The 21772-nt window shown below is 41.3% G+C and overlaps 2 protein-coding genes and 1 long non-coding RNA gene across 3 annotated transcripts; all 3 read left to right on the top strand.

Annotated features, from left to right (window-relative positions):
• The first annotated feature begins 4000 nt into the window (after nt 1-4000).
• On the top strand, nt 4001-5040 carry LOC104441075. Its single transcript, XM_039298929.1, has 3 exons — nt 4001-4009; nt 4101-4619; nt 4717-5040. Exons 1-3 carry the CDS (start codon nt 4001-4003, stop codon nt 4726-4728), a joined length of 540 nt encoding a protein of 179 aa, XP_039154863.1. The 3' UTR covers nt 4729-5040.
• A 6136-nt stretch (nt 5041-11176) lies between these two features.
• Nucleotides 11177-12826, top strand: LOC120286663. Its single transcript, XR_005545443.1, has 2 exons — nt 11177-12377; nt 12541-12826. It is a non-coding gene; the product is annotated as an uncharacterized LOC120286663 (long non-coding RNA).
• A 1522-nt stretch (nt 12827-14348) lies between these two features.
• LOC104456966 (trans-resveratrol di-O-methyltransferase) lies at nt 14349-15732 on the top strand. Its single transcript, XM_010071874.2, has 2 exons — nt 14349-15185; nt 15436-15732. The coding sequence occupies exons 1-2, from the start codon at nt 14349-14351 to the stop codon at nt 15730-15732; spliced, it is 1134 nt and encodes a 377-aa protein (XP_010070176.2).
• Nucleotides 15733-21772: the final 6040 nt, after the last annotated feature.

Here is a 21772-nt window from a genome sequence, read left to right as displayed (position 1 = left end):
TCCTGCAAGAGAAGTTTTTGGCTTTTCGTACGATTTCATATTCCAAAGGCTTCCAAAGCACTAGAGGAGAAGTAAAAAGAATGAACCTTCCTATAAAGCACACTTCAAAACAACTAAATGGCATGATGTGCAATGTCTGCTCCCAAAAAAATTAAAGGGAAAAAGCCACCAAAAACCCCAACTTTACCTAAAATGACAGATTTACCCCAAACTTTCTGACGTAAAAAATTTTGAAATTTGCTAACTATGACACATTTATCTGAAACTTTTATTTATGATACAAAAAACCTTAAACATTCATTTGTGTGACACATTACCCTAAATCATAGGGGTATTTTGGTCTTTTTAATTTAATTTTTTTCTTCTTCTTCTTTCTTCCCTCCACCGGCCATGGCGAGCTAGCGAAGGGAAGCCGGCGTTCGACGAGGGCGGCCCTTGCCCAACACTGGCTAGGTGGCAAGGGCACCCTTCGCCCGGCACAGGTGAGGGCAGCCCTCACCAAACGCCGGCTTCCCTCCGCCAGCTCTGCCATAACTGGCGGAGGGAAGAAAGAAGAAGAAAAAAAAAAAAAAAAAGTTTTTAAAAGTAAAAAGACCAAAATACTCCTATGATTTAGGAATAATGTGTCACACAAATGAAAGTTCAAGGTTTTTTGTATCATAAATAAAAGTTTGAGGTAAATCTATCATTCCAGGTAAAGTTTGGGGCTTTTGGTGGTTTTTCCCAAAATTAAACGAAAGAAAAAGCAAGGCATATCAATTTGGTTTGTGGAAACGGTGGAAGCCATTGTGAAAGCTGTCCAAAATAGGCGGACCCATACTCAACCCTAGCCATCACTACGAATAAAAGTTAGCTTGCTACGATTTATTTAATATCTTTCTTGTTTTATTAGCGTCAATTTAACGGAGGTTGCTCATATTAACGTTTGAGACTACTTATGCTCTTTATGGCTTAGATCTAAGTGATTGAAAGTTTACAAAAATGCAATATGATAGTGATTAGCAAGGAATTACCGAATGAATCCAGCTTGATGATGTTGCAAACTCAACAATCAAGCTCAGTGCCTCCAGCTTCGTTATCTCCCATCAAATGGTAATGTAAAGAATGCTTCGTTAGCTTCCTTAAGTTCCCCCAGTCTCATCTCCCGACCAAATCAAGCATTAGCATTTTTCCATCAATACAACCATTTCTTCATCAATACTACCGTTTCTTCTCCCGGTAATGATTCATCATTCGACTTCGGTACTTGTTTGGTCTCTGAACTTCTTACTTTGCACTTTGCAGCATGATTTGGTCTGCAAACTTATGCTTACCAAAGAACGGAGCATAATAACTATAATGGAGCACATCCCGTTAGCTGCATATTGTTATTACTTCATGGCAGCTCAAAGCTTTCAATTACGGTTCCAGGAAACATGCCATGCCAAGCAAAGGAACGATGACAGAAAGGAAAAAAAAAACCACGGGAGCTCCAAACAAATCAACACAATGCAAAGAAGGGTTTCTTATGCTTTTGACATCAGGACTGAAGTTGCGACCAGATCTGCAGAGCTACTCATGAGAGCAGGAGTGTCATCCATAAGCCTCGTAATAAGCCGATTTTGTCACTGGGAATGGGCACGTGAGCCTTCCGATCAGAAGGATATAATTTCACGAGGCATGCTGTTTAGCCAGAGAAAGTCTTGTAAACCACGACTGACAAAAGGAAAATTGAAGAAACCTTGAACATCAGTTATTCAGTGAAAGAAATGGCTACACATTCTAGCGCTCACCCGTGATAACAGAACACTTCATTCACTCATCTAAAATCAAGTATTTCCGGAATCTTAAGCACCAACCAACACACTCAAGTTGAGACAGATCGGGATTTTCATAAATAAGCCGTTCCTAAGTCTCATAACTCCAGAAATCTGAAGATCAGCCATTGCCAAGCAAACTCAGAATACTTTAAGTGAGCACAGAGGTTGCCCTCGGTGAACATAGAAGAGATGGACAACCCAAGAAAATGTCAAATTAATGGCCTGGCCCCAAAGGTAACTCGGGCCCAAATTCAATGGGGGAAAAAGCCTCATCTGTGAAATAGATTGCACTGAGTAAAAACCAGATCAATGCAAGTTGCATGTCCATATCAACAAGTAGCAGTCAGGATAATCTAATAGAAGCAGAGCAAAATTGTATAAATCAACAAGGCTTTAATGTGGCTAGTAAAGGAAGCAAGATAGGATACAAGCCAGGATTGAACTCTCATACACTATAACATGTACTTAGGTAAAATGCTGCCATCTGACATCTACACCTTTCCTCTGAATTCGTTGCGCTAACTAGCGAGCTTGAAGGCATCAATGAAGAGTCCGTAGGTGAAACCCATCTTGAAATTATTGAGGAGAGCGACGGGGAAAGTAACCTTCGGCCGGGTGTAGTAAAACCTGGTGACGCACTCTGTCAAGGTTTTTTGTATCATAAATTAAAGTTTCAGATAAATGTGTCATAGTTAGCAAATTTCGAAATTTTTCACGTCACAAAGTTTGGGGTAAATCTATCATTTTAGGTAAAGTTGGGGTTTTTGGTGGCTTTTTCCCTTTAATTTTTTTGGGAGCAGACACTGGGTGCGTTTGGGAAAACTTTGGGGGAAAAGTCTTTAGGTAAATGCAAACACCTTTGAGTTAAAGGTGTTTTTCAAAATGCAACCGTGTTTGGTAAATTGTACTTTAAAAGCCCTTTGTGAAGCACTTTGAGCAAAATAGTATTTGGGAAATTATATTTACAAAGCATCTTTATGTAAAAAAAAAAAAATTATCAAAAGAAAAATTAAAAAAATTGACCGGCAATGGCGGCGAACTCCGGCGACCTCCGGCGAACCTCCGGCAACCTCGGATTTGGGGGCGAGGTCGCGACGCCGTCGCGACCTCCGGCGACCCCGGATCTAGGGCGGCGAGGCCCGGCGACCTCGGATTTGGGTCGTGGCGGCGTCGCGCGACCTCCCACGACCTCCGGCGACCTCGGATCGGGAGGCGGCGAGGTCGCGCGACGCCGCCTCAACCTCGGCGACCTAGATTCGGGGCATCGAGGTCGCGGGAGGACCTAGCCGCCCGAATCCGAGTCGCCGTAGGGTCGCACGACCTCGCCGCCCCGGATGCGGGGCGAGGTCGCCCAACGCCGCCGCGACCCGGATCGGGCGGGGAAGGTCCTCCCGCGACCCTACCGCCCCGGATCTGGGTCCCGGCAACCTGCACCTTGCCGCGACCTACCCCTGCGTCGGTCGCGCCACCCCCGACGACGGTCGTCTGGGCGACGGTCGCCGGCAACTGCCTGCCTTTCGCTGGCGACTAGTCGAGGAAGAAGAAGAAGCTCGTGGAAGAAGACGATGAATAGTAAGGGCGAAAACGAACAAACGAAAAATAAACGAGGGTAATTTGGGAAGGAAATTTTTTTTTTTAATCCTCAAGCTCAGCATTTTCGGTAAAGCTGAAAGCCCAAGGCAGCCCCACCCTGCCTTGGGTTTTCAGCCTTGTGAAAGCATGCATTTGGGGAATGCTGACCCAAAAACGAATGCCAAACGGGCTGGCATTTGCCCAAGGATGTTTAAGCCTCCAAAGGGCTTTGGGAAGTGGTTCCCAAACGGAGCCACTGCACATCATGCCATTTAGTTGTTTTGAAGTGTGCTTTATAGGAAGGTTCATTCTTTTTACTTCTCCTCTAGTGCTTTGGAAGCCTTTGGAATATGAAATCGTACGAAAAGTCCAAAACTTCTCTTGCAGGAGTTCATTTTGATGTAATTTGCCGTACTCAAAGCACCCGATCGCTTTGCATTTTCCTACTTTAAATTATTTTACATCATGTTGCTTAGTTCATAAGGTAAATGCACCGAGAATGTACCCGCTCCGTCGAGGGACCACTAGTTAATTGAATAGGGACATATTCTAGAAATGAGCATGTCAGACTATGTCTAAATTAAAAATTGCCACCGGTCCGATTTGGTCAAAAACTTGATTCCATAAAAATGGAACCGGTAATTTTCAGTCCGAATCCCGAGATTGACGAATTGGATCGACTCTTTTTTTTTTAAGAATATATTTTTAATTTCTAGTGGGACCCACTAGAAACCTTTGGGAGCGCCGAATGATACATATATCCTGCTGGGTCCCACTAGAAACCTTTCCATCAAGGGTGGTCTGGTTAATCGGACTCCCTTTCCAAAAGAACCACGCTGCCGCCGCCCCCGCCGCTTCCGCGTCCGCCTCGTCAGCTGCCGCTGCATCCGAGCTGCAGCTAATATTTTCTCGTTCGTTCTGCCCCTTCGTCGCGCTGCTCCTTCTCCGACGGACGACGGAGCCTGCCGCAGCGCTTCGGAAGGCGAAGGCGGAGGTGGAGTGGTCCATCAGCCGGCGGCGGCGTGGTTCGTCAGGCGGTCCCTTGAGTTTCTGATTGGAAAGTGGCAAACTCATGGGCAGTGGTTTCTCGCGTCGATTAGCTGGCCTAGGTACAACCAAAAGATTCAACCCAAAAAAGGAAAGGTGAAGATTCTGGAGTCGGCTCACCGGCACAACAAAACCAGATCAACAAAATGGGTTAGTCTTCCGGTGCTCACCGCCGCGCGCATGAATCGGAGCCCTAGAGAGGTTCTTTTTCTAACAATTCGTCGTTTTTGGGTTGACTCTAGTTATTTCTCAGCGGTTCTTTATAGCGCTCACTTTAGGTGATTTCCAGTTTTTGCAGAATTCGCGTTAAATTGGAATAAGAAAATGCCATCGATTGTTTGTGGTTTGCTTCGGATTGTGATGAACTCGGAGAAGGTTTTTCACAACGCTCGGTTGTTTCTCTTTCTATTTTATGGCTGCTTGTTACATTGAGAATGGGAAAGTTGTGTGGGGCGATTGCAGAGTCGCAAGGACGTGAAGGATGTTTGTCTGTTGTTAAGAGGCAGCTGTTGTTTAAAAGTTGTAATCTTCTGCTTCAAGAAATAAGTTTCTTGACAGTTGTGTTTGATGATCTCCATTCGTGACATTTTGAATAGGAATACTCAGCCGCAGTTTCAGTTCATTTTGCTGAATAGGCAAAGCGCAGGCTTGCCACCTCGTTTTTCCAGGGTTTCAGATACTATGCTATGCCTTACTAGCAAATGAGCTTGGCATTTCTAGTCATCTGTTCATGCTTCATACATGTTTTACAGTATATGGTGCGATATGACACAGATTTTGATGCAATTGAGCTAGTAATAGCCTGCCTAGTTTGGGATATGATGAATGGTGATAATTGGATGGCCTTTACATTATGATGTTCTTTAGCAAATGAGTGTAGGTAATGCATTGCATGTTATTTTATGATTAGCAGATAATTTGGTAGAGAATCTGCTTGGAGATTTTGAGTATGAAGTTCAGCTTCCATACTTGTTGTACCATAATGCGGCGCAAGAAGTTAATGGAATTTGGTTCTACAATCCACGTGAATGCGAGGATGTTGCAAACCTCTTTACTACGTAAATTATCATTTTTTGTTTGTTTCCTGTACCAGTTAAATTTCTATTGTGATCAAAATTTTTAGGATGAAATAGCAATGCAGATGAAGGGATGCATAAGTTATTGTCTACACCGACACATAGTAATTCTAAGGAAAACAGAGTTTATATTTAGCTGCAAAAACTGCAGGCACCTCATGCAAAACACTTTGGAAGTTGTAAGTTCAGGCTGCCTGAGAAATATGCTTGTTGTAATATTAATGGGAATAACGGATTAGACTACTGACCAAGTCTAAAGCTAGGAAAAACTTGCAATGATAAACTCTCCAGAGGTCTTTTCTTACAAGTTCTCTTTAGATGTTGTGTATCTATTTCCTTGTGAAGTCTTGAATTGGCCTATGGGACAAGATAAAAGTTGACATTAATTTGTCTCTAATATGATATCTAGTATTTTTACGGTTCTTTGTTTTTTTCAATTGTGGACACGTGGATCAGTGAATTTGAGGAACTTGAAGGAGTTTCAAGCTTGTCTGTCATGGAAACACTGCTAGAGCCATCCCCAACCGCTCCTGCAATTGATTGTCCTGAAGATTCAACAGCATTTATGAACTTCTTCAATGTACAGTTCTTAGTTTACGGTTTCAGTATAGATTCTACTGAAGCATATAAACACGTTATGGATGCAATTGCATGTCATCTTGCATTTTAAACAAAGAAATATTGGTCTCTTATAATGATCTCTCCTTCAAACCTGCAAATTTGTGTTCATGAACCTATAGGCTATTGAGCTTGAGCCATTGAGAACTGTCTGTCCTTTAGTGAGCTAGATATGTTGAATTTTTTCTCCTCATGGTCCTATAATTGGTGATTTAACATTGATGATGTTGTACTGAAAGTTTGAGTAGGTGCTTTCGTCAGATTGAGGCTGATTTACAGGTTGCCAAAACCTTGTTAGTGGCTATTTGGTTTGGCTTTTGGATTATGACACTTGGCTTTTTACTGGTACCTTTAATTAGATGGTTGACTTCTTTCACACAAAACGCCCAAAATCTTAAGAAAAGAAAAAAAGAAGATAGACAATTCAAAAGCTCGTGTCGTGAATTATACTTAGACATAACTCAAACTCAAAAGATAGACAATTCAAAAGATAGCCCATTCTTTCATTTCTTGGTCTATTTTGACATTGCAAACTCTGGTCAATATGCTACAAGAGAGCTTTTGCATTCAAAATGCAACACTTGTAAATATATCCAAGCAGGAGGGTCATAAATTGTACTTAGACACAACTCTCCTTACACGTACCCGTTGTTAGGACAGGCTAATATGTCTAGACTTGTCAAAGATATTCGAAGACTTTGCTCTAGGTACTGATGACATTTCATATATGCATTCCCTCTTATGCTTTTGGAATATAACAAAATATTTTAACATATATCAGAGGATATCGAACCACGACAGCCATGTGTCACTTATCATGCAGCAACAAGTCACCATCTCACACCAATCTGCTGGCAAATGCAGCTTCTATGGTTCCTAAATTAGTTTCACTATGAACATTTTATTGACAACCGACTCGAGAGTTCATAATACATCCACTTCAAAGACAAGAACTGAGAAACTATAGCTGCAGTTCCCATTAAACAGATGCAAACAAATTTTCTGTATCAACCGTCAGTAATTCAAACAAGGATTATAAGTGTATCTTTCTCCCAATTCCCAGCATTCTACAAGTTTCCGGAACAGTTCATTCAATATATACTGGCTTGAAAATATAAGGGAGGAATTGTACTTTATGCGACAATGTATAAGAGAGGAGCGTATGAGGATGAATTCCGTTTATTTGGCTAGAGAAGCTAGTGAGCCATCACAAGTTGCTCCTCAAAATTGGGGTTGGTTCAGGCAAGCCAAGAAAAGATGATAGCACCGGTGAACAGCATAAAGACTAGTCATGTTCTGCAATGAACTGATTATTGGTGACAATCATGCAACTTCTTTAAATCAGTTTGTGGAGTCACGGCTGTAGTACTAGTCCAGTGTCTTTGCCAGTATACAGTGAAGCAGCTCGCAAGGGAATATACGAAGCAAAGTCCATGCCAAGTCAAGAGACTGATAAATATTGCAGGTGTCGTAGGCCTCTTGCGTCACAAATTTCCTATCAAACTTTTCAAGGAACTCCAGATAAAGCTGATATATCACGAAAAGAGAATCACGTAAAATTACTTTAGAATATCAAGTGGAAGACAAAAAATAGGAAGAGGAGGAGAAAATCGAATTAGGAGAATCCAAATGGTTTGCATGAGAGAGAGAGAGAGAGAGAGAGAGAGAGAGAGAGAGAGAGAGAGAGAGAGAGAGAGAGAGCAGATCCTCAAAAGATAGAGCTTCTTCTCCAACCACGGCTTTCATAGCTTGAACATCTTTCCCAATTGCATAATTTGCATATATAGTTGCAGAAAAACCGGTAAAAGTTTAATACCAATTGCCACCATTTCAATAAAGACTAAACTATCTATTTCACAAGGAAATACCCGGTTGGAGACATCAGCATGATCTCTACGCGTCATTCCCTCGCCTATCTCTGCAAGGTAAAGGGTACAGATCAAACACCTGAAGTAAACCCAAAGGGAAATGGGAAGTTTTAAATTTAGTAAAAAAGGTCTTACTTTCATCAGTCGCGAAAGTGATGGAAACACATTGATGGGAGGATATATCCGTTTCAGAAAAGAAATAATGTATAAACAATGATCTCATAAGTAGTCAAGCCTTCAAGATAAAGCTAAGCACCATTCGGTATAGTCAGAAAGATTACTTTCCAGCCATACAACCAGAGTATTTAGCATAGTAATTAATGAAGTGATCTATCATATGAGTAGTAAATGTAATGGAACATAATATGGTCCAACTATGTTTGCCACTAAACTAGCTCATTCATTTCTCATATAAGAGAAGCATATAAACCACCTCATAAAATGGTTACTTCCATGCACCGAAGTACGTGTCTCTTTAGGTGTACAAAAGCTATAGAACGATTATACCACTCTCGAATGCGTCGTTGTTGTCCCGTAGAGTGGTTTAATCGTTCTACAGCTTTATAAGAGACCAATTTTTCTTTGTTTAAAATGCAAGACAACATGCAACTGCATCCAAAATGTTTTGAATGAGGTGCCTACAGTTTTCGCAGCTAAATATAAACTATGTTTTCCTTAGAATAACTATGTGTCAGTGTAGACAATAACTTACAGGCACAGACGTTCATCCAACATTCATTTTACTTCAAAGGCTTGAATCATCAATTACCTTTTGGTTGAAGGCTTTGTTTTTTAGGGCACCTTTGAATACGCGCTGAGTATCCTAGGAAAAGTAAAAAGTGTTACGAAAGTCATTCTTGTTAAGTAGCAATGCTCCAATGCTGCTTATCCATACTCAACAAAAGCAAGACGATCATTCCATAATCCACATTAAAAAGCTCCGCCAAACAACAAATACTGACATAAATGTTCAGGACATCTCCACATGAAAAACCCACTACAAAGCAAGACGATCATTCCATAATTATTTTTGCTGGTCTAGAAATATTACAAGCACAATCCCCAATTAGTATGCATGCCTAAATAGGAGAAAGAATTGTTTGTCCTAGTCTAAGCACTGGTTAAATCAAGCAGTAGTAACTGCTAAATTATTACAGTAACTGCCATCTAAGGCAAAATCAAAGTCAAACCATGTTTCCCTTCTAAGATTCAAAGTTCTTTCTTAGCAATTTCTCCCTATATACTTTCTAGATGAAAGCAAACTAAATATCATCGATCAATAAGTCAGTCAGTGGTGCGGCTTACCCAGAAACCCTTCCAGAATCCATCAAAGAAGGAGCAGCGCAATGAAGGTATATTCAAAACATATTCTGGAGCTGGAGATAATGCCTCCTCAGATAAAAATTGACGAGAGTTCCCTTGATCGCCCGAAACTTCACTTGAGATGGAACAAAATATCCCTGCTTACAAAGAATTCACCTGTGGAAGGTTCAAAGACACGGTATCACTTTTTTAAATTTGGATACCTCATAAATATACAACGCCGAGAGTGAGGACCCATTTTGTCCTGAGGGCCCACTGTAATGACATAGCATAAACAACCAAAAATCTTCAGTGACTCAGTTCTGGCTTCTTTCCGAAAAGCATCTCAAAAGGGGTTCATCCATCAGGGACTCAAGTGGGCATGCAATTGATCAGGTAAGTAGCCGTGACCACACAATCTTCCCAAAAAGTTTCCAGAATGGAGGCTTGAAATTTAAGTGCACGTGCAACTTCCAAAAGATGTCGATGTTTGCGTTCCGCTACCCCATTTTGCTGTGAGGTGTGGGTGCAAGAACTCTCATGTAGAATGCCATGAGATGAGAAGAGGGAAGCACAATCATTGTTGAAAAATTCTTTCCCATTATCGGTGCGAATGCGCTGAATAGATTTCCCAAATTGATTCTTTGATAAAGAAATGAATAATTTTAAATGAGAAAAAAACTTGATGTTTGGCCTGCATCGGAAAAACCCATGTGGCACGAAAGTAATTGTCCAAGATCGTCAAGAAGAAACGAGACCTATCTCGATGTGGAGTATGATAAGGTGCCCAAACATCAACATGGATTAATAAAAAAAATCACTAGCACGAGTCTTACTAAGGGGAAAGGGAACACGTAACTGTTTTGCAAGCGAACAAATGTGACATTGAGGATAAGGAAATGAAGCACTATGGCCCATTCTAGAATGTACAAGAAATTTTTTATCATTGGTAGTCACGTTACACAATGATTGTTTATTCAAGGGAATGTAGAATGTATAAGAAATTTTTTATCATTGGTAGTCACATTACACAATGATTGTTTATTCAAGGGAATGCATGGGAAATCTAAAGTTCTTGGAAAACTGGTCCAAAAAAATAGTTATTCAGAGAGACTACCAAAGCCTGTCAATTTGCCAGTCGAAAAGACCTGAAACAAACAAGCATCAAAATAAAAGATGACTTGACATGAATTTTTTTTGCAAATTTAGAGACGGAAATGAGGTTGAACTGGAATTTAGGGACATAAAGGACATTTTGTAAAGTGATTTGAGGACTGAGGTTTACTGGGCCTGTCATTGTGACATGAGTAACACTTCCATTTGGTAGTCGCACAGGAATGGGCAAGTGTAATTTTTCATGGATAACAGAAAAGAAATCTTTATCGCAAACAATGTGGTCACCGGCCCTAAATAAGCTATCCACGCCTTTTTCGCAATAGAATTAATCGGGCAATGAGAAATACCTAAGAAATTCCCTTCTTTGATGGAAGTGTCCAACTTTTGTAATGCTTGCATAAGTTGTTGATATGTGATGGGCTGATTGGCATTGGGACCCGTTGGTCTGGTGACCTAGTAAGCATGTAAAATTTATCTTTCTTTCCTTCCTTTCTCTTCAGGTGTACCATGCAATTTCCAACAATTATCGATAGTGTGATGCAGATGTTTGCAATATTCACAAAATAATTTACCTTTTCCCTTTGATTGCTACCCAAAATTCTTGGATGACATGGCAAAAATCTGACCGTTGGATCCTTTAATTTCGCTGCCATATCCACCATCTAATTCTAATGTGATCAGCGGCCGTAAGCTATCCGATTGCTGGGCGCGATCTAAGCCGTCTGTCCCTTGCCTTTTAAAGGGTTTTGTTTAAGCAAACCCTAATGTCGCAGCTTTCCCTTCACTTAGGTTTTTGTCTACAGCTCCTCTCTGTTCATGGCGAGCTATGAGCACGATTTTGCTGGTGCCTTTCGTGTACTCCGACGAAGCAAGCCATTGGCTTTCTTCTTGAACGACCAACTAGTATATCCTTCAAAGCAGTGGTACCGGATCCATCGCCAAGATTTGAGAACGAAACGCCAAGTAAGAATCATTCAAAATCAGAAGGAATCTAGTTGTTTTCTCCCTTTCCTTCATCAATTTGTACTGCTGTAACGTTGTCTCGGGTCCCTTGGGCTTTTCCTCTGTTGCCTCCAGTTCATTCCAAAGAGCTGACAGCTTGTTGAAGCACGTCGCAGTAGACATGTTTCCTTGCTTTAGATCTGAGAGTGCCTAGGTGAGCAAGAAGATTTTCGCTCAATCCAACTTGCCGTACATCTCCTTAATGTTGTCCCACATATTTTTTGCCTCCTCTGTGGAAGGTAAGCCGGCCGCTACTTCAAGGGAAATATAATTCCCAATCCATGCTCTCACAAGTTGATTGCACTTTTTTCATTGTTGTATCATCCTTTCGTCCTTCGGGATTGGAATGGTCCCATTGATAAAACCTTATTTATCCTTCGTGACGAGAGCTCGCCGAAGTTCTTGTGCGCAAGTCGAGTAGTTTTCCGATTCGATCAACTGGAGAGTGATTAGTCGAATTTCTGGTCCATCGGCTATGGAGACGAACCGGGGGTCGTCATGCTCTGGGCGACTAGTCATGGCCGAGATTGAATATGGGAAGAAACCAAGCGGGGGAAACGGGTAGGGATTTCCACCCATACCCGGATTACTCAACCCGGTTGTCTATCCCGCATTGTGAAAACTCGACCCAGTTGTCTGCCCCGCATTGTGAAAACCAGCACCCGCATCTCCTGACCTAGTCAGTTGCCCAGCAAGGAAGGATCCCGTCCCAGTAGTTGGACTTGCCCGTTCGCGGCTGGCAGGTCACCACTGGACCGGGTGCTGTTCTCGTGGGTTTGATTCCCTGACCACGAGGCGTTTAGGGTTGACCCATAATACCAAGGATTGGGCTGCATCTAAACGGGCAGCCACTAAAACGGTTGGCCCATAAAGGGTTGCCCCAGATTCGGCTTGGCCTGTGGTGATGGCCATTGCATATGCTAGGCTTGGATGGGCTGCTCTCGGCTTCCAACAACTCTAGCAAGTGGGTTTTTAAGGTACTATTTTGAACATCCGAGACCTCTGGCGCTATCTCTTCTGAGACGCGTTCTTCAGAAGCCAATGGCTAATTTTGAGTCATAGTAATGGTAAAAAAAAACTTGCTCGCTTTGTGGTTTCAAGTGACTAATTCCTAGCTAGAGTGTTAACGTTGTTTTGCAGGTTAGTGTGCCCTTTGTTGCAAGAACAGAGAAGATGGCAGGCGATCAATCGATGAAGAAGGCGGAAGCTAAATCAAGAGCACAACTACTCTGACACCATGAAAGGAAACGAGGCAGACAAAAAAGGAGCAAGAAGAACAGATTTTAGGGGAAGATTTTTGTATTTCTTTTCATTGAATTTGAAAGTGTACAGATCTTTGTAATTATAGTACATGATGTATACAAACGAAGGGAAAGAAAATAATCAAAGATACCCACTGGTGGGTAACTGTGCTGGTTGGGCTCTACTACCTCAGCGCCGAGGGAATGATTTCGAATCTCCACATTGCTAACATGTGTTGCTAACACGTCTTAAGTGGGAGGTGGTGGGGTCTTGTGCTAGCCTCCCTCCAGGTATATTCTATAGTCTCTGTTGGGCCTGTCGGGTCTGCGGCGGCCGTGAGCACCTGTAAGGTGTGCTAGGCTGGATCCTAGATATAAAAAAATAAAAATAAAAAATGAATGGAAAGAAAATATCCCAATAATCAAATCTAATCTTTGATTGATATAATAAATCAATTTAAATCTAAATGGATATTGCACATCTCGAGCATATCTTCCAACAGATCTTACAATGTGTCTTAATCAAAATATATTTATATCCTAACACTGCATGCATAGGAAAGGAAGTAATCTAATATAACAAGAAAGTCAGTTATCCTAGTCTATAGAGAGAATTAGCTATCCAAAGATTTAACAAAATAAAGTCTTCGAATACCATTGACGCATGAGAACATCGAGTTTGCAAATAAAGTCTTAGAATCCTGTTGACGCAACGATAGATGCAAGAAGCATTAGCACTGAAGTGCGCATACTCCTACTAGGTGTGAAAGCCGATCATTAGGCAAAATTCAACAACATTTGTTGTGGGGCGCCAATACTATCAAATGTTGCACTAACTTTTGATTAGCTTGGGCAGCACCAATTTGGCAATACCTTCCAAATTTGTGGTAATTCTTGACTAACATTGGCTGCATCGAAAGGGATGGGATCGTATTTTGTGCAGGAGGTGTGGTTTTTACATTTTCAATCGCATGTAAGCACCAGCGTCAAACAAAAACAAGTGGAACATGTATATAGTCATGGCAACATGGGTCCAGCTATATCGACGAGAGAATCGAATGACACGAAATGCGAGGTATGCATACTCAAAATTTCTTCAAGGTCACCTAACTCTGAAATACCAAGTTGGAACCACAAATAAGGAAAGTATCGCTGTTAAAATGGACACTACAATGCGTTGATTAATGGGGACCTCTATAAGAACAATGGGCACAAAAAAAGAGAAAACATAATATAACAAAGAAATTAGCTATCATAACCTAATAAGGACTAGCTATCATAGTATATTGCGATACAATAATACCTCTTACATCTAATAATATCTCTAACAATATTTTTTTATCATTGCGCAACTAAAAGTTTTATTAGGAATAATTTTACATTACATAATAAGTATTACATAACATCAACATTAAAGAACAATAAATCATACGTTGTAAAAATAAAGCTTTAAACTAAATGAACTGGGACAGGATCTTAAAGAAAGTACTAAATAGCGTGACAAATTCTTATTATTAGGTATTTGACATTAATTGCTCATGTAAACTTTCAGTTACAATCCGCGCGTTCCTCAGTAAAACAAATGACGTGGAAACCTATCTTTTTTACTCCCTAGGATTACTCTTAAAATCGAAATTTCAGCGTTTCTCCATCCGAACACCCGAATTACCTTTAAACTTAATCCGATCTTATCTCCTCCAGACAAAAATGGACAGGGCTTACAACGCAGAGACGAACGAGAGCGAGAGCGAGACCTTCCGAGCCCACGCTCACGTATGGCGCCACGCTTTCAACTTCATCTCCTCCATGTCCCTCAAATGCGCCATCGAGCTCGGCGTCCCCGACGCCCTCCACCGCCGTGGCCATCCTGCGACCCTCCCTGAGCTTGCCACGGCACTGTCGGTCCCCACCTCCAAGACTACCGTCCTCGGCCGCCTCGTGGCCGTCCTCGTCCACATGGGCTTCCTCTCCCGCCAAAAGGCCGCCCCCGAAAGCAATGGAATGTCGGAACACGAGGCCGACGAGCTAGGTTTTGAGTATTCGCTAACTCCGGCTTCATGTGCGATTGTGAAGGGCCAACCCTTGGACTTGTCGCCGATTGTACTGCTCACACTCGACCCGATATTCGTCGACCCATTTCACTGCATGAGCGAGTGGCTCAAGAGCGACAGCGAGACTGGCTCGCCCTCGCTGCGGACGCCCTTACACATGAAGCACGGGAAGAGCATGTGGGAGATCAAGGCTCAAGACAAGAAGTTCAACCAGCGCATGAACAGGGCGATGGCGAGCGACGGGCCAGTGATGGCGAGGTTGATAATGGACAAGTGTGGGGGGCGGCTTTTTGAGGGGCTGAGGACGGCAATCGATGTTGGGGGAGGGACCGGAGGGTTGGCGAGGGAGCTGGCGGAGGCGTTCCCAGAGATGGAGTGGACGGTGCTCGATCTGCCGCGGGTGGTGGCCGGCTTGGAAAGGACGAGGAATTTAAAGTACGTGGGTGGCGACATGTTTGAGGCTGTTCCTCCGGCGGACGCTGTTTTGCTCAAGGTGTGAGATATTTTATTTGTAAGAAAATATGAAAAAGAACTTGCTTGCATAAATTAATGGGTTTGGCGTTGTTTCTTTTTATGTTGGTGCTTGGATATGATATCTTTTTGTCATAATTGCTTGGAAATAGTCCCTAATTGAACAATTGATATTTCGACTTATTTTTTAAATTGAGAATAATACTACGTTTGTAGTTCGTCTTTAATTAGTTCCATGTTTGACGCTACAATATGTCTGATAAATTATGCAGTGGGTATTACACGATTGGAGCGACGAAGAGAGCGTAAAAATACTAAAGCGGTGTAAAGAAGCAATCACGAGCAATAGCGAGAGAGGGAAAGCGATAATCGTAGAAGCAGTGATTGGAGATGGGCCGGAGGAAGGTGAGACGATGAAGCTCTTCTATGACATGATTATGATGGTGGGTACGACGGGCAAAGAGAGGAACGAGAAAGAGTGGGCAAAACTCCTTCGTGAAGCTGGTTTTATTGACTATAAGATTACTCCCTTGGCGGGTTTTAGATCTCTCATTGAGGCTTACACTTGATGCTTCATAAGAAATGAAATCATTCGGTGCCTTGACATCGATCTTGGTCTCTTGCATCATTTTATGAGTCAATTTTACAGATCAGTCCAGATAATATTCTCATACATGGATACATTTCTGTGTTAGAGGCTAAATTAAAGATCCCAAATGGTCAGTAGAAATTAAAGAGGATAATTAAAGATTAGTGACTGTAAACATAATCAGATCGACATCATTGAAAATGACCTGATAGTTTTGATCAATGACAAGCTAACAGACAATTTATTGTTCTATAACTTGTACTACATGGCTCACTTGATTTTCATGAAATAGAAAATGCAATAGGAAAACATCACCTAAAGATAGATACCTCCCAAAGACAGACTCCTCAGTAGATGGCCCAAATATATCAACTGATATCGGTTAAAATTTCACCGTTCGCTGCGTATGAAACTGTTTGACCAGAATCAGATAATGATCTAGGATCTACACCAGCCTGCAAAGAAGTGAACTGTTGGGCTTGTTTCCCAATTTATCACTGTTTAAACTTAAATTTTATCTAAATATTTATATTTAAGTTGATAAGAAAATTAGGTGCCAATTTGGCCCTCCCCAAAAATATTTCCATTAGATCACATAGATATTAGTATTATTTGCGTTGACTTGTTTTATTTTTTTTTCATTTTCCTTTATTTCGGATAAGTAAAAAAATTAAAAGGGTTTTATTAAAACAAAAAACAAAACTAAACAGCCTAGGCTGGCTTGACCCCAGCTCCTTATCTCTTTTATATCGCCTAGGGCCGAGCCCATTCCCACCTACTCTTTCCCTTGGCCCAGCCCCCTCCCCTTGTCTTCTTCCTCCCTCCTTCCCCTGCAAGCCACAAGTGTAGGAGACATGAGAAGAGGAACAATAGTCAACCGACGATAGAGGGGACGTCTCGCAAGCGTCATCAATGCTGCCGAATAAAGCAACACGAGATCAAGCGAGCAACCCGGACAAAGGGGCGTCATCTTCAATGCCAAGCAGGCCTTCACGGAAGAGAAAGGTGACGCCGGTTCAGCCGAAGCGACACTGGTTGGCAAACCAAGGGCCAGCGGTCAAGGCTTCTCCATTTACCAGCCTCCTCACCTATAAAAGGAGGGGGAGGCCGACGAGGTGAGGTAGAGGCAAAGGGAGTCGACGAGAGAGAGAGAGAGAGAGAGAGAGAGATCTATGAGATTCGAGAGAGAAAGAGAGTTCTAAGATGTTGGGTAATCTTAGATCTCTTTCACCCCCAAAAGTTAGCTCACGAGGTGAGACTTTCCCTCACATTTATAAACTGGACATATCTATTTTCACAAGAAAATAATGTCCTGTAAGATGGAATTCAAATTTCCTGATGCATTATTTTACTGCCAATATTTCCTTAAACGTAGAGTGGTAGTGCATTTATGTTTGTGTGAATTTTCTACTCTTGTGTCCACAAACTCATCGTTTTCCATTGATTTCTTCAAAAAGAACAGCAGCCCAACGTTTATCACCGGCATCTGTTTACAATACTCTTTTCCCTTTAGAAGGGATTTGCAATGAAGGAAGATGCTACAAAATCTCCTTAAGTCCACGTATAGACTTAGTCTGTTGTGGTCCTCATGGAGGAGCATCTTTTTTTAGCATTTGTTGTAGTAAACTCACTAGCTTTATAATCTTTGAAACAAAGTTCTGGAGATAATTTACAATCCCCAAGAATTGCTTAGCCTACTTATGAGAGAGATTTTTATTAGGAAATTTTTTCAATTCCTCAGTAATATGAGGACCTAGATAATAAGTTCCATCCTTAAGATGCATCCCAAGAAATTCAATTTTCTCTAGGCAATGATCATCTTTTTCTAGGATAACATGATGCCATGCTTTCATACCAAGTTTGCAAATTAAGCTAATAATTTACAATGAGAGTCCTCATCTAGGCTGTAAATGAGGATATCGTCAATGTAAATATGAGCATTGGGCAGGATGGGCTAGAAAATTCTACACATAACTTTTTGAAACAACGAATGAGCTGTTTTGAGGTCAAAAAGGAGCACTGTCTACTGGAAATGTTGATTCAAGATACAAATCCAGTTTTGTATCAGTCTTTAAGATGAATACCCAATTGCCAAAATCCAGTTTTAAAATCGAACTTAGAATATACTTTGGCTTGAGTGAAGCTGCAGAATAAAGAATTTCGATGTGGTAAAGGAAATTCATCATCCTACAAAAATTGATTGAAAGGTTGATAATTGATAACAAGTCTCATCTTTCCTTTATTTTGCCCTGCTCATTTGTTGACATAACATGCTTCACAAGCCCATTTGAGAGTTTGAGGGCTTGATTAATCCCTGATGAAGCAGATGCAAACATTCCTTATGGGCTAAAAGCAAATGTTTTGGATTCATTCCAGAGTGACTAGCTTTAGTGGAATTGACATCCTCATTTTTCTTGAAAGAAAGATTGATAAAGAAATTGAGATGTTTCCACAAAGGGTTGGAGCATTTTTTTAACGAAGTCTGAATGAGAGTCTGCACACTCCTCAAGAAGGGTTTGCAGAATTGGATCTAGAATGCTCATTTGGATAGTAAAAAAATTTTAGATGTCTACAAATTCCTAGAATTGTCCTTTGAACCATAGTCCATTGGACACAATTCTGAGTTTAGGAATTTGTGTAAGGATATTCCAACCAATAATGATATCTTTATCTGGGGAGCTCAAGCCAAGGATTTTAATGGTGATTGAACACTAGGGAAAGAATTATATGGTGATGTATTTACTTCATACTCTTGTAGCAAAGGTATCTCTAGAAGCAGAATTGAAATACCGAGTGTATGGCATCCAGTATTTTTTTTGGAAGTATCCCTGTGTCAAAAATAGAATTACTAGCTCCAATGTCGACAAGTGCAACGAGAGAAATGGGTTTATCAAACTTAGATGGGTATATTTTTATAGAAAAATATGGAAGGATAAAGGGAGTGTATGCACAAAGATCCATTTTTAGATAGTTCATATATTGGTTGACATCATAGAAAATTTTAAGGTAGCAGAATTTTGTTACACAGGTTCCACATTATGGCAAGTGCAGAGCATACGACCAAGAGTATCAAAATATTTCTAGTTTTAAAGAATCATACTAGGTTGAAAGGAAGGAGGAGAGATTTTAGAGATTTTTAGCAAACCACATGATTCTATTTCTAGAGAGGGTGCGTTCTCTTCTACCCCTTAATGCTTACAAACCTTGCCTTATATAAGCATAAAGCAACACACTAGAAGATTATAGCTTGGCTGAAAAAGGCCAATTATTTACACCTAACAAATTTTCTACCGATAGACTAACTTCTGCACACATTATCCTGCTTTTTTTACTTCTATTACAGTGCTACAATACTATGCTACAGTACCAAATAGTACATGAACAGTGCACTACGATGCTCGAGGTCAAATTTTCCGTCTTCTTTATGTGGGTCTTCTGCCTTTCTTGTTTTGTCTTGAATAATCTTCTAATAGAGTCTTGTTTTACTTATTATGCCCATGAATAGACTCTTTAGTATTGTCGTCCGAGTCATCCGAGTCTTCTCCATACTTCTGCCTTCGATATTCCTTAAGCATTCTTTCAATTTCCAAAGCTTCGAGATTTTTGGTGTCTAAATCATCTAGAGATCAGTATAAGCTAGACGGGATGTCAAGAGGATTAGGAGTACCTTTTTCTAGATATTGTTGCATGAGCGTCTCGAGGAGCTATTCTACTTTTTCAATTGTTTTAGTTGGCCTTTGTCTGTTGGATGACTGGTGAGAACCTATATGAGCATCAGCAAAACATGCTGGAATACCGAGTTGGCCTAGATACCTAATCTAGAGTGATGGATCTTTTTTGTCAAGGCCTAGACTGAGTTCAAGTTGTAGCTCACCATAATCAAAATGATATTGTGACATTGGACCTCTCCACTGATCTTGTGATGATGAAGCTAAATCTTATGAATTTGCTGATGACTTAGAAGTGTGTGGTACATCCATTCTGTAGTATCTCTTTAAGCAATCATGAATCGTTGGACAGATTATGCGATAGTCATCATAATAATCCCAAGAAATAGGAATATCTTATGTTGGCCATATCTCTGGTGGCACGATCTAATTACGTAAGCACAATATTCTCTACAATTCTCAATACTATCGAGAATAAGCTAAGATTCTACAATAAAGTGTTGCAAAAATCTCATTTGAAGCAAGTTGGGGCTTATATATAGATACCCCAACATTTGTGAAGCTTTACATATATCTCCACTAGGTTGAACAACTACCCATGGCCTGAAAAATAAAACAATTGTGTAGAATTCTGGTTCAGGCCTACATGCTCTAAGTTTGGCTTAAAAAATACTTTTCTATCCACCTAATGGTTTAAACCAACTAAGAATTTCCCCAAGACATTTATACTTGGTTTGTCCTTCAATGATTCTGCTAATATAAGGGGCGTGTTGGCTATTGGAAACTCAATGGCAATGGTATAAAGATTAAATAAATACCAATAAAATCACTTGAGTTCTTATGGAAATTCTTCTTCTGGAAAGAAAGTGAGAGGATGAATAAATGGATATTTTGGGTGTAATCCATTTGGCTTGAGGACTATTCACTATAGATATGGAAGTGATATTGCCACATAAGTCTTCCAATATTTTCAACAAGGACATTATCTTGGATAAGCCTAGGGATTTCTAGTGGATATGAATATAAAGGCCATTTGGGCTTGATTTCTCTGGCCTTAAAACCCTCTTTTAGATTTCTTACCACATACATGTTTATGGACGCGGTGGCTGCAAATTCTTTTGGTCTAGGCAGAAAATTAGCAAGTATATATTTTCTACAACCAATATGGGATAAACCCCAACAATCTCCCCCTTGCACATCTAGCTTAGGTCAGAGGCTGCAACAACCCCCATTTGAATGACTATTGGGTCCAAACTTGTTAGTAACCTAGGCTCTAATACCTCCGAGTGACTATTGAGTCTAGACTCATTGGTGACCTAAGCTCTAATACCAGTGTTGGGTGATCTTGGGCCTCTCTCAACCTCGGCAAAAGAACGTTTCAAGTGCCATAACTTTGGCCAAAGGGACACTTAAGTGCCATAACTTACGAAATGTACACTTAAGTGCCACATTCGAAAAAAACGGATCACTTGAGTGCCACTTCGGCCAAAAACGCCAACGTGGCGTTTTTCCGGCGAAGCACGCCCAAAACGACGTCGTTTTGGACGCTGACGTGGTAAAAAAAAATAAAAATTAATTAAATTAAATTTAAATTTAGTTAAAATATTTAAAAATAATAATTTTAAAATTAAATTTAGTTAAAATATTTTTAAAAATAATAATTTTAAAATTTTAAAAACTTTTAAAAAAAAAAAATTAAAAAAAAAAAAAAAAAAAAAAAAGAGGAACGAGGGGAGGCGGCCGAGAGCCCTCAACCGCCACCGATGCCGCCGGAAGCGCCGGCGACGGCAAGGGGAGGGTCGGCCGGGGTCACTGTGCCCCGGCCGGGGCCGACCCCGGCCAACCGGCGGCGAGGGCTCGCGAGCCCTCGCCCGATGTGGGGCGAGGGTCGGCGGCCTCGCCCGGCCAGGCCAAGGGCCGCCGCCCGCCGGGCGGATCTCGGGCGAGGGCCGCGAGCCCCCCTGCATCCAACGGCGAGGGCTTGCGACCCTTGCCGGATCCAGGCGGCGAGGGCTCGCCGACCCTCCCCTACCGTCGCCGGCCCTTCCCGCCGGCGGCGGGCAGAACGGGGCGGCGGCGGCGGTGGCGGCCGAGGGCCCTCGGCGCCTCCCCCGTTGCCTTTTTTTTTTTTTATTTTTTTAATTTTTTTAAAATTTTAATTATTTTTTTAATATTTTGACTAAATTTAATTTTAAAATTATTATTTTTTAATATTTTAACTAAATTTAATTAAATTTAATTTTTTTTCCACGTCAATCCAAAACGTCGCCGTTTTGGCCACGTCAGCGTGCAAAACGGTGTCGTTTTGGGCGCGCTTCGCCGGAAAAACGCCACGTTGGCGTTTTGGCCGGA

The sequence above is a fragment of the Eucalyptus grandis genome, chromosome 1 (genome assembly GCF_016545825.1).
Source record: "Eucalyptus grandis isolate ANBG69807.140 chromosome 1, ASM1654582v1, whole genome shotgun sequence".
NCBI classification, from domain to species: domain Eukaryota; kingdom Viridiplantae; phylum Streptophyta; class Magnoliopsida; order Myrtales; family Myrtaceae; genus Eucalyptus; species Eucalyptus grandis.
Note: the sequence above shows the minus strand (reverse complement) of the source record. Positions and strands in the feature narration are given on the sequence as shown.

What these genes read in the sequence shown, in the direction of transcription:
- LOC104456966 (XM_010071874.2), top strand. Translation starts at nt 14,349, where the DNA reads ATGGACAGGGCTTACAACGCAGAGACGAACGAGAGCGAGAGCGAGACC. An exon ending in CGGACGCTGTTTTGCTCAAG is followed by an intron (nt 15,186 to 15,435) that starts GTGTGAGATATT and finishes TAAATTATGCAG; the next exon opens with TGGGTATTACACGATTGGAG.